At 41.1% G+C, this 13,914-nt stretch overlaps 1 protein-coding gene across 1 annotated transcript in view; it reads right to left on the bottom strand.

Moving 5' to 3' along the window:
- Positions 1–13,914, bottom strand: part of TRMT6 (tRNA methyltransferase 6 non-catalytic subunit) — a 32,434-nt gene that overhangs the window by 7,168 nt on the left and 11,352 nt on the right. Inside the window, exons 4-7 of the mRNA XM_085895559.1 lie at positions 12,891–12,982; positions 12,520–12,603; positions 8,641–8,765; positions 7,538–7,917 (exon numbers count right to left, since the gene is read on the bottom strand). Coding sequence (XP_085751685.1) covers positions 7,538–7,917; positions 8,641–8,765; positions 12,520–12,603; positions 12,891–12,982 — 681 coding nt within the window. The remainder of the gene's footprint in view (positions 1–7,537; positions 7,918–8,640; positions 8,766–12,519; positions 12,604–12,890; positions 12,983–13,914) is intronic.

The following is a 13,914-nucleotide window of genomic DNA, read 5'->3' as shown; positions in this document are numbered from 1 at the left end:
CTCTGGACAGTTCCGTTTCACCCATCATCTTCGTATGGTTGCCATCATGCCTGTTGGTCAAAGTTCATGAACAAAGCGAAGAAAGATCGTGCTTGGAAACGCAAAGCAAAGACCCTTCTCATGTCATTTTTATCAAGACTGGATGGGGTAAGGTATTCCATGAACTTTCTCGTTGCGAAGGAGAAGCATACCTTTTGTCAAAATCCTTTGTCGTTTATCCCTGATGGCCTGCCATAATTTTTGTACAAGGCTGCTGTAATATTCCTGGTGATTGTTCTTTTGTAAAGCATATAGTCATTCAGTACGATTCGCTTAACTTCCCATGAAATTCAGGCCATTATCTTACCAGCTTTATAAAATAATAATAATAATAACCATTCCTTTCACGCCGTGAGGTGCATAGAGCTGCCAAGGCAGTTTCTTTCAGCCAAGGAGTACAGCCCTGGACAGGTCATCATTCCGATGCAGAATACTCAGGTAGTTTATCACCCCAGTAAGCTGGTACTCACTTTGCCAATCTCAAAAGGATGACAGGCTGAGTCAACACAACTGATGTTAATTAAACGGTTTGATTGGGGCTCAAACTCAGGACCATAATATCTTAAGCCAGCCGCCTTAACTGTTAAGCCAACACTAGGCTTTACGTGTTTGCCGAGAGCGATAACGAGAGCTACCAAACAAGCGATAACGTCTGCTAGATCTGCATTAAACTGTTTGAGAAGCTTGCAGCTGGGATGCCAGCCTTTGCTGTCAATTGCTGCTGGGGTTTCAGGGGATGCATCATACTGAAACAATGGACATGCCCAAGTGTCCACGGATGATAGGGAAAACGCCGCCAAAGTTCTGGAGATATGTCCGTGACCATAGTGGAGCTATCTTGCACGATTCATGCCTCGACATCAGCACACATTTGTGGATCCGTCACATCTGCAACTGATCCTGGCCGGGGAAAATCTTCATGTAGCTCATGTCCATGCTCAAAGCCATCCACCCATTTGGCTACTGTAGAATGAGAGTGCACCTTCATTGGACATGGCTACCATGTGTTCATGAACCGCAATGGAGCGGGAACCACCTTTGCAAAAATAAATTGATGGCACCTCGACTCTCAATTTTAATTCAATCCATGATTATATGATGCAGCAAACATCCGAATTCTACTCAGAAGAAGCAGACTATGTCAGATGAATGAACTAATGGCACGTAACAAACACATTTTAGATCACAATGAGAAAAAAGGGTTTTGTGGCGGTAACGAATAATCCATTGATAGAAATATTTGGATGCCCATTGTAGAAATAATTATTAAAATAAGATTTATTTTAGTTTATATGACAAAGCATTGCAATATTAAAGAAGACTGCAGGAGTACATTTCAAGGTATTATTTACAACATTGATTAAGCAATGTTTGATCTCGCTCAGAGGCAAAAAATACAAAAGTTGTTTGACATAAGATGTCCAAATAAAGCCTAAACCTCAGGAGAAAATGGAGAGTTTAAACAAGTCAAGCATCGTCTACACGAGATGTCGATGACCAGTAGGCAGCCCATGATTTATCCATGCTGGGACAAGACGAAGCTTCACGAAAGCTCCATGTCCACACTACCGAGATGTAACTGTGAGGCGGACGTCATTACATGCTCGTTCCACCTATGTGCCGTTGAGGAAAGAAAATAAATAATAAAAAAACGGGTTTCCTGCATCGGCATTTTGACGTATCTTCATTAACATAACAGTGTTAGGGTCGGCATCATTCAGGCTTGGTTCAAACCTTTTTACTTTCGCTGGTTTGTCATTCCAATGTATTACGGCCATCGAAAACCAAACTGGGATTCCGGTCAGAATTCTTCTGCCAATGGGATAAGTCTGTTGGTGAGATGATGAGTAACTTTCCTGCTATTGACAGGAGTGACACGACCATCATTTTAGCAAATTTGACATGTCTCCTTTCTTCTTATAGATGGTTATGATCATTGCATCTTTCAAATCTTGTGGAACAGTCCCTTAATCCCATGTGTTTAAAAACAGTTGGTGTAACTGACGAGAACGCAGATATCCTCCGCATTTATAGATTTCACTGGGAATTCCTTCAGATGTAGGTGATTTATTAGCTCCCGTTGGACTTGGTCCGAAACGGGGGCTCATGGATTTGGTCTCAATTTTCATATCCGTGAGTGCATGCGTGCATGTGTGTCCGCAGGCACATCTCGGACATGTATGGACTGATTTTATTCGTACTTGGTGCAAAGACAACACATAATGATATACGTAAGCCTGTCTTTTTTTTCGACATCAAATCCAAGATGGCGAACTGGCGGCCATTTTAGTTGCAAAAAACAAACAAACAAAAGAAAAAAAACGGTGTCGAACACGTCCTCAACCATTTCTCGGACATGCATTTACCGATCTTGTTCAAATTTTGCACACAGATAATGAATGATGGCTTTCATAAGCATCTATTTTTTAAAGATCAGATCCAAGATGGCCGACTGGTGGCCATTTTCGTTGTAAAAAGCCTAACGTCGAACGCGTCCTCAACTATTTCTCGGACATGCATTTACCTATCTTATTCAAACTTGGCACACGGATAACGAATTATGGCTTACATAAGCATGTCTTTTTTTTTCGTCATCATATCCTAGATGGCCGACTGGCGACCATTTTAGTTGTAAAAAAAAAAAACCGTATGTTGAAAACGTCCTTATCCATTCCTTGAACACCAGTACGTGCCCGTAAAAAAAAATAATAAAAAAATAATAATAATAATAATAATAATAAATAAATAAACCACACAGGCAGTTTCTTCGCTCTCGCGTGCCCGTACGTGCGTGACCCGGAAGTTCGATATTATTCGCAGTTACCATTATTCGCAATTTAGTTTTAATACCCAATTATTCAATTAGCGCCAACGTATTTTACCTTTTCGCAATGTCGTGGCAAGGAAAAACAAAAAGAGAAGAGAAGAGAGAGAGAGAAAAAATTTACTTCCTGGTTCGGAGCATACCAGCACTCTGATGTTCCCGAAATTTATACACCGTCTAATATGAAAACGATCATAAGTTGGGCCATTGTGTTTATCTATAAATGCGCATAAGAAATCGACAAATTATAAGAATACACGAAGTCATCACTCTCCGGAAGCTCGTACGTTGTAACCCGTAATGGGGAACGCGGCTTAGCTTCCCTTCCCCATCGGCCACGCCCACGCAACAACGTGTCTTCCCATTGGTTTGGTAAATAAATGGCCATAACTTGGGAAGCACTTGTCCGATTAATATCAAACCTTGAAAAGGCACATCCTCAGGTTCCCAGCAATATACCTGGCAAGTTTCAATTAGATCGGACCAGAGGTTGTCGAGAAACAGCGGTCACACACACACACACACACACACACACACACACACACACACACACACACACACACACACACACACACACACACACACACACACACACACACACACACATTGCTGGAATTATAGATAGATGCATTTACCGATGTTATTCAAACTTGGCACACAGATAATGAATGATGTCTTACATATGTGCGTCCTTTTTCCGAGATGAGATCCAAGATGGCCGACTGGTGGCCATTTAGTTACTTAAATGTGTCCCCAACCATTTGTCTGACATGCATGATCCAATTTTGTTCAAACTTGGCACCAGCACAGTAAATATGAGCATACATGTGCACCTCACTTTATTTTGTGATATGGTCAAAGATGGCCAACTGGTACACTGGTGGCCATTTTAGTTGTACATGAATATGGGCTGGCCCTTTAACTCCATACAGCAAAATTACAAAATCAACGGGGGCTATGACATTTTATGTCTTTTTCACTTGTTCTTTCCTAATTGACCAATTGCCTTTAACACCTCAATAAAGCTTGGAAGTATATCAAGCTCTGATTTTGGAGGATATTGTGGTGTTTCATCAATTACCTCTTCACTTACGATTATCTTTTCCTCTAATTGGTATCTCTATTGAGGAGATTGGAGAAATTATCTTTCCATCTGTTGAAGATACAGTCTTGGTCTATTAGAAGGAAGCTTCCATCAATTGATCTAACTGGGGCTATCTTGTTCAAATATGGTCCATAGACAGCTTTGACGGTGTTAAATAAATGAAACATGTCATGACCATCTGCACACTGCTGGATCTCTTTGGCTTTCTTTGTGCACCATTTGTTATTGATGTCACAAATTTGTTGTTGGACTTCTGAACGAAGATCATAGTATACTTTTCTAATGGACTTGGAACGAATATTGTTTTGCCAGTCTGTGAAGCGCATGCACATGCACATAAGTTCATCAACTCAGATTAGAATTTTGGTCTTCATTCATGGAGTTACCAATGACAAAATAGCATGAGAGAGAGGCACATACATACAAGCATGCAAGAACACAACTTGACACAGGGTTGGGGTTGAGGTCCCACTAATGGGATTCAAGTCCTAAAGGGGCCGTCACACCTTGACGTTTTAGCCAGCGTATGGCAAGGTCTCAAAATGTATGTAAAATGCTGGCGTACGCTGAACTATTGATGTTTTTTTAAAGTTTTGAGCGTATAATAACGTGTTGGACGTATGCATAACGTATAAGTAACGTACACAGAACATTTTAATCACATATAGATAACTTATACCAACGAATGCTGAGCGTGTTGTCGGCGTTCACAACCTAAGACCAACGATAGTCTAACGTATGCATTGCACGCGGCAGCGTATCGCCGACGATCACGTGGCGTAGGCTATTCATATGCTGCGGCTCGACGATTCAAATCATAACCGCACTAGACATCGAAGTGTGAAGCCGCTGTCACACCTTGACGTTTTAGCCAGCGTATGCCGACGGATGAAAAATTTGCCGAACCAAGCTGGCACACGTCGAATACGTTATGGGTAAGTTTTGTATACGCAAGTACGTCGAAAAATTTTGAGCATGTTGAAAATTGACGTACTCGACGTATGACACACTTTCCGCATACGCTGGCATAAGTTGCAGGCACGCTACGCGATTGTTGACACACGGTACTTGTACGTTACTCATAAGTCGAAGCACGTCGAGATAATGGTTGGCGTCAGTGTTCCAGACTCCCTGTTTTTTTTTGTTTTTTATCTTGCCAAAACGAAGTTTTTGCAAGATATGTTAGTCAGCTTGTATGTTTTTATTTATTTATTTATTTATTTATTTTTGTTTGCCTGTAATCACGAATAAAAAATTCTGCAGAGCACAGTTATCATTGGAAATTTTTGTAACTTCGCAAATCAGAGGCCTATAGAGGTCCCTTTCAGTGCACAAAATTTTGAAGGTCAAGGTCAAAGGTCAAGGTCACTTTGTCACAAATCAGGGGAGTCGACAAAGCCCTTATTTTTTGAGTAATTGTGATCGGATCGTCTTCAAACTTCATGGGAATATAGTTAATGATCTGGCGCTCAGCTGATTAATTTTTGGTGGCGATTGTCCTTGACCTTCATGGTTAGCGACTCAGGTCAAACATATTTGACCCCAAGGTCAAATATTCAAGTTTTAGGAACCATATCGTGTAGTACCTCAAATTGAACACCTCGATGAGTGCTTTCTAGATATGTCAAGCTTGAGACACTATGACGTAATTTGGTGACATTATGAGGCAAAAGCATATTTTTCATGGTTACTCTGTAGAACGATTCTCATCGGAATCACTCGTTGGCAGATATTCCTCAAGGAGTCGCTCCTGTTGGATAGCAGCTCTGTTCACCTCAGTGTGACCTTAAAGAAGTCACACGTGGTCACCTTTTGGCAAGATACGGGTCACACTACGGGTGACATTGGTTTATTTTTTCTTCGGTATGACGATGATGTTGACACTTCGATCTCTAGTGTGGTTATGATTTAAATCGTTGAGCGGCAGCCTATTAATTATATTATATTATAACCGCACTAGAAATCGAAGTGTCAACATCACCGTCATACCGAAGGAAAAATAAACCTTGCCAAAAGGTGACCACGTGTGACTTCTTTAAGGTCACACTAAGGTGAACAGAGCTGCTATCCACCAGGAGCGACTCCTTGAGGAATATCTGCCTACGAGAGATTCCGATGAGAATCGTTCTGGAGTAACCATGAAAAATATGCGTTTGCCTCATAACGCCACCAAATGACGTCATAATGTCTCAAGCTTGACATATCTAGAAAGCACTCATCGAGGTGTTCAATTTGATGTACTACACGATATGGTTCCTAAAACTTGAAAATTTGACCTTGGCGTCAAATATGTTTGATCTTAGGCGCTAACCATGAAGGTCAAGGCCAATTGCCACCAAAAATTAATCAGCTGAGCGCCAGACCATGAACTATATTCCCGTGAAGTTTGAAGATGATCTGATCAAAATTACTCAAATAATAAGGGTTTCGTCGACTCCCCTGATTTGTGACAGTGACCTTGACCTTTGACCTTCGAAATTTTATGCGCTGAAAGGGACCTCTATAGGCCTCCGATATGCGAAGTTACAAAAATTTCCAATGATAACTGTGCTCTGCAGAATTTTTTATACGTGATTACAGACAAACAAAAAAAACAAAACAAAAAAAAACAAACAAACAAAAAAAAACATATGAAGGTCAAGGCCAATCACCACCAAAAATTAATCAGCTGAGCGCCAGACCATGAACTATATTCCCATGAAGTTTGAGGACGATCCGATCAAAATTACTCAAAAAATAAGGGTTTCGTCAACTCCCCTGATTTGTGACAAAGTGACCTTGACCTTCAAAATTTTGTGCACTGAAAGGGACCTCTATAGGCCTCTGATATGCGAAGTTACAAAAATTTCCAATGATAAATGTGCTCTGCAGAATTTTTTATACGTTATTACAGACAAACAAAACAAAAAAAACAAAAAAAAAACATACAAGCTGACTAACATATCTTGCAAAAACTTCGTTTTGGCAAGATAAAAAAACAAAAAACAGGGAGTCTGGAACACTGACGCTAACCATTACTTTGACGTGTTTCGACTTATGAGTAACGTACAAGTAACGTGTGTCGACGTGTGTCATCGATCGCGTAACGTGCCTACAACACGTTACTCATAGGTTAGAAATAAGTTTCAGGTACGCTAAACATTACCTCGACGTGTTTCGACTTATGAGTAACTTACAAGTAACGCGTGTCGACGTGTGTCAACGATCGCATAACGTGCCTACAACTTATGGCCAAGTGTATGCGGAACGTGTGAGTCATACGCTGGCATACGTCGAAAAATTTCAAGCATGGAAAATTTGTCTAACACCTCGGCGTACTATGACGTATGCCAGCGTACTACGAAAAAAGCCAGCGTACGACGACGTATGCCAGCGTGCTCTTAACGTATACAAACTTACCCATAACATATTCGACGTGTGCCAGCGTTTTAGCCAAATTTTGCATACGTCAGGCATACGCTGGCTAAATCATCAAGGTGTGACAGGGCCTTAAGCAATTTTTACCATCAGTGTGCACATGGTTAATTACTCTCAGGGAAATAACTCACAGGTTTTAAAATCAAACATACCTTGAATATGACATTTTCCTCATTCGTTTCAGACTGCTGCTGAATTTCCTTTCCAACAGCAATAGGTTTTGCTTCATAACAAGTCTCAGACAAACCCTCCATTGCTGTTTCTTCCAGACTTGAACCCCTGCCTTCACACGCGTTCAATGTCTCACAATCCTCTTCCACAGCCCTGGTTCGACCACTGACTGTATCCTCAGCCACTGTGCCAGATGGTTCTATGTGATCTTTTCCAGCAGCAAAGCCTTCGATTAGTGAACCGAGTCTTGCAAGAGGAAAGGACAGCAGCGAGTTGAGGACAGATGATGGAAAATCAAACAAAGAAATGGCAGTGTGATTCGGATTAGCTCCATGGTAGATGTTAAGTAGCCAGCCATGTCCTAAACAACAAATAAAGGAGCACACAAATCATTATATTAACATACTAGCACACTCTATACCCCTCCAGCATACCCCCTCCACATCCAAACCTACTCATTCTCCTACCCCTTTTGACTACTCATCTCCTTATTACTGAATACTCACACAGTTTTCCATTTGATTGAACACTTTCCACAAAACAAAAAGCATCAGTTTTATCACACCTTTGCCTCACAATAGTTTACAGCACAAAAATGTATGGTGGAGGGTCCCGAATACATAAAACAATTTGCGAACATGGCAATGGGTGTGTCCACATCAACTGCATAACAAGCATAGAACTAATTCGGACAGTCATGCAACTTGTGACAGACAATGCGCTGCACATAAGGGTTAGACACTAACTTGGGACATCAAGGGTTATGTAATGTGACATTATTAGATATTTCATTGAAAATATTGCCTCACGAAGTGTATTTTAAGGTACGGTACTATACTTTCCGATTGTAACTGTGACTGTTGTGCATTACCCATCGGCCTATGTGAGTAGAACTGCACGATCACATCTTATGTACAACTTTGTGCAAGCAAATACATTCACTTTTTGTGGTGTGGAAATGGCATTACTTGCACTTCCAAAAATTCATTACTCAATGTTTCATTCCTCAAAAAAATCACCTTAATAACATTTAACCCCATCCCCTTCATTGCTCTCCATAATCCCCACCAATCCTCTAGCTCACCACCCATCCTTTCAAGCACGGCGGCGAGAAGCAAACCGGAGCAATCATCACAGGCAAGGAGCTTGCTACCTGCTCGAACGTTTGCAAATAGCAGCAGCTGTGCCAGAGAGTCGCAACGCAAGTTGCTGTACACACACACACATACCCAAACACACATCTATTATCACAGGGAACAACAAGTAGATAATTCAATTTAAATCAAATAATGGTTTTAACGGTCATTAAAAAAAAATCCGGAAGTTTAGCACCGTTAATGGCATTATATACACCACCTGATTTAACATGTCCAAGTACTGCTAAATGGAAGGGTTTTGAAAGTGACAAAAAGGTCATTTGTGTTCTGCAGTATTCAAGTATGTTCAGTGCCTCTAGAAAGTGTACACCACTTCAAAATTTTTCACCTTTTGTTGCCTTATAGCCTGGAATTAAATTGCATTAAATCAGACTTTTTCCACCTTTACTTACACATCATAACCCACAACTTACAAGTGAAAAACAAATTTCCTCAAATTTCAGAAAATTAATTTCAAAATACAAAACTAGAATATCTTGGTTGGATAAGTGTCCACCCCCCTTATAATAGCAATTGTAAATTAGCTCAGGTGCAACCAATCACCTTCAAAATCACACACCAAGTTGATTGGCCTCAATTCGTTTTAAATTGTAGTGATTCTGATTATATCAAGATAAAATCAGCTGTTTCTGTAAGTTTCCTCTGCTGGGTAGTGCATTTCACAGCAAAGAACCATGAGCCCCAAGGAGCTTACAAAAGACCTCCAGGATAAAGTTGTGGAAAGGCACAGATCACGGGAATGGGTATAAAATTATTTCAAAGGCCTTGAATATCCCTTGGAGCACAATCAAGGCACTCATTATGAAGTGGAAGGTGTATGGTACCACCAAAAGCCTGCCAAGATCAGGCTGTCCCTCCAAATTGGATGACCAAGAAAGGAAGAGACTGATCAGAGAGGCCACCAAGAAGCTATTGGCAACCTTAAAAGAGCGACAGGCCTTTATGGAAAAGACTGGTCACTATGTGGATGTGACAACAATATGCCAAGCACTCTTCAAGTCTGGCCTGTACGGTCGGGTGGCAAGAACGAAGCCATTACTCAAAAAAGCCCACCTTGAGTCCCATTTGAGGTCTGCAAAAAACACACTTCAGAGATTCTGAAGCCATGTGGAAAAAAGTTTTGTGGTCTGACAAAACCAAGATGGATCTTTTTGGCCTAAATGCAAAACGTTACATTTGGCACAAACCCAACACAGCACATCACCCAAAGAACACCATCCCTACTGTGAAGCATGGTGGAGGCAGCATCATGTTATGGGGATGTTTCTCATCAGCAGGGACTGGGGCACTTGTCAGGATGAAAGGGAAAATGGATGGAGCAAAATACAGAACAATCCTGGAGGAAAAGCTGCTGCCCTCTGCAAGAAAGTTGAAATTGGGATGGAAGTTCACCTTTCAGCATGATAACGACCCAAAGCACACAGCCAAAGCTCTACTGTAGTGCCGAAGGAACAAAAAGATAAATGTCCTTGAGTGGCCCAGTCAGAGCCCCGACCTAAATCCAATTGAAAATCTGTGGCATGATTTGAAGATTGCTGTCCATCAACACTCCCCACGCAACTTGACTGAGCTTGAACAGTTTTGTGCAGAATGGGCAAATATTGCCGAATCAAGGTGTGCAAAGTTGGTAGAGACCTATCCCAACAGATTCAGAGCTGTAATTGCTGTCAAATGTGCTTCCTCCAAGTATTAACTCAGGGGGTGGACACTTATCCAACCAAGACATTCTCGTTTTGTATTTTTAATTAATTTTCTGAAATTTGTAGAATTAGTTTTTCACTTGGAAGTTGTGGGTAATGATGCCTTAATTAAGGTGGAAAAAGTCTATTGTAATGCAATTTAATTCCAGACTATAAGGTAACACAAGTCTGAAGACGAAGATGGTTCACGAGCGGTATTTGATGATGTAGATTGTTTCAGAAGTCAAGGATGAGACAATGTGATAATTTTTGACCAAGTTATAAAAATGATCAACATGATATGGTACGAGTGACAGGTTATTAGCTGCAAAATGTCGAAAACCTGGTTTCGTTCAACAACTTTAAAACTTTGACCTTTGCATAACCTTTAAAGGTCATAAAACAATGTTGTGGACATTAAAATAAGTAAACAGGAGACGTGCTATAGCTTAATGGAGTTAGTTCGTCGAAGAAGGTCGAAAACCCGGTTCGATTCCCACAACTTTGAAAATTTGACCTTTGTGACCTTTAATGGTCAAAGGTCAAGGATTATGACCTTTGGTGCAAAACTTCCTCTGGAACATTCCAGGAACAATATAACGTCATATAGGCAATATGGCATTTCGCACTCATCAGATTATCCATACTTTGATGAAATCAGCGTAAAAACAAACTTGAAGGGGGCGCCACGTGCAAGGTGTTCGAGACAGAGCAAAATGGTTTCAAGACTTGAGGTGGGAGAATGACCTAAAGATTATGCATAAAAAATATTGTCATCCTCGCTCTCAAGGTTTGGGCGGTCGTATGATTTTTATATCAAAATTCGAAATTTTATAAGTTCATGACCTTGTGACCTTGACACAAATATTTTCACGAATATAGTGGTCACTTATTTTTTTGTGAAAATATTTTTTCGTGAACCAAAAATGTGAAAATTTTGAAAGGGGTGTAGACTTTCTCTAGGCACTATAATTCAATCCAAATAAAACAGACTTTAAAGGTCGTATAAATGGAAAAATATCCAGAAGTTTACTGCTGTGGATGCCAGTGTCATACACTACCACGCTTCATTAGTTTTTCGTGCCCGTTGTTTGTGTCCTTTATGACGTCCGTTAAAACAGTAAGTTTCCTGTTTGGAAAGATTTTCAATTTTGCTTGACTGCCAGGTAGACAGACAGAGTAAAAATATTATCTCACTCCCTGCACATGCATGATCGGGACAAATTCAGAGCCAAAGTACTGTTAAACTACAGGTTTGTTTTCTGATTGATGCTCCAATTCGTGTTGAAAATATAACATTGGATTGAAATTAAATTGTTCCTCGATCATAGACTAACGTTTGTGGACAAACGGGTGGACGGACAGAAAGAAGTCAATCAATTGCTTAACCCCGCTTTTCACTTCACGTTTGTGTGGGCAGGGTAATGATTATGAAACATGGTGAGGTGCTACACCAAATATAAAACATAAAGACCAGCTTACATGAATAGCAAAGATTTTCTGCTGTTATCTTGACAGCTTTCTTCATGCTGCACATAACTACCAGAAATAGAATGGCACCATGCACCAATATCCATCCACTGGGACCATACTCTGTGCAGAGCATCGGTGCTGCCGAAGCAGTCTCCTTAGCTATTGGCCACAATCCTGGACAGGTCGCCACTCTGCCACAGGATACCAGCAAGCTGGCACTCATTTTGCCAACCTCGGAAGGATGACAGCAGAGTCAACCCCACCTGGTATTAATTATGCACCAACAGAGGGCTCCATAATTAAGGATTCGGAACCAAGCAGTGAGTTCTTGGCATTAGATAGTATGAAATGCAGCAGAAAAGACTTCCGGTGTCTGCCTTAAAGCAAATCAAAGAATGGCAGATGCAATGCCTTTTAGCAGCGAGAGATTAAACACCTCTAAATCAATCATAATAAGAGATAAACGACAGAAGACAAAGATACAATTTGAAATCAAATGAATAAATAAACAAACTTAAAAAAATTATAGAAGATATACCCTGTACCTTTGTGCTGTCCTTTGCCACTAACAAAATGGATCTGGGTACTAGCAAAGGGAGGCAATTAGGAGCACGGAGGAGACTGGTGAGGATGGCATGCATATGGTCAACACACCAGATTTTTGAGGGATTCCGTGCATAGTACATCTCAGCAATAAGACGACAGGTTGGCTTGTGCACAGTCAAGGTAAGCTCGTACCTGTACAGGTAAAAGAAAGACCATGTAGCTATATCAAACAAATGAAGCTCAATTTTTTTTTTTTACCTCTCCAGATGAAGCGATAATTATTCTCAAATGATCAGGACAGTGGTGACGAGTTATATTTTGGAGAAGTACCTTCCATTTTTCTTCTGCCTAAATCCACTCCTCTAGAAGGTTGGCTACATTGCAAAGATGTGGACATTTCATACTCAAGTTACAGGGGGAAGGAGGTGGGGATACCAAGATTAATGAAATAATATCAACATTAGAGCTGCACTACACACTTTTCCTTCTTCTTCTTTATGTATTTATTTTGGGAAAACTCCGTCTTGTCTTGAAATGTGCTACTGTTCCTCACAAGTTGCTGCACGATCTCCTGTAGGGGAATGGAGAAATGGAGAAGTGGGATGCACGTGAGCACGGGCAGAGATCTTTACAAAGTTCCTTGAAGGGGAGATGTGAAAGCTCAACATTTTAAGCATAATTCTTGGACACAAAACAAAATCAGCCAAAAATTCAAAGCTTACAGGGCAACGTATGTACTCTGACACCACACACATGCACCAGGAAGTAACGTTAAAGTGCAATAATACATAGTGTTACGGATTTCAGAATCGGGTCTGATGAATGCATCCACACATCCAGGTCCTCAGACAGTTATTTCCTTAAATGCATGTTCAGATTAGTCCCATCCCCATGTCTCATGGGATTTTAAATGTGATGCGTTGAGAAGGGTAAAGGATAGATCCCCTCTCTTATGGGAAGCTTTTTTTTTTCTTTACGCCAAACACGTTTACACACATTTCTTTCACGAGCGCTGGCACCCTTATTTTTCCTCAGCAACGTTTATGCACGTATTTATTTCGCGAGCGCCGATGCCCACCTTTTTTGAGAGCGCACAGGTCGTCATGGTAATGGTGCGCAAGTGGGGCGGGGTGAGCTTGGGGAGACTCTGCGCCCGCCGAGACGGGCCGCATATATAAAAATAGCTCCGCAAAGCGGGCGTAACCCCTCAGCCCATGCATTGTAAAAGGAAGCAGTGATATCACGATGATGCAGTCAGTTAGAGCACGTTGGACGTCATATCGAAAATCAATCAGACTTCAAGATGGCTACCGTGGCGGCTAGTGAAAATCGCAGCGCGCCCATTTTTGAAAGGAACCTTCCTCAACTCAACTCCAACACACACACTGCAAAAATGCATTTAATCGGACAAGCCAAGCCGTTCTCGAAATTGACGAAAAGCAATTTCAAGACGACTGCCATGGCGGCCACACTGAAAATTGCAGCGCGCCCATTTTCGAAAGG

The sequence above is a fragment of the Eptatretus burgeri genome, chromosome 9 (assembly GCF_056783735.1).
Source record: "Eptatretus burgeri isolate ZD-2024b chromosome 9, Ebu_testis_v1, whole genome shotgun sequence".
NCBI lineage: Eukaryota > Metazoa > Chordata > Myxini > Myxiniformes > Myxinidae > Eptatretus > Eptatretus burgeri.
This window is presented reverse-complemented; position numbering and strand designations above follow the sequence as displayed.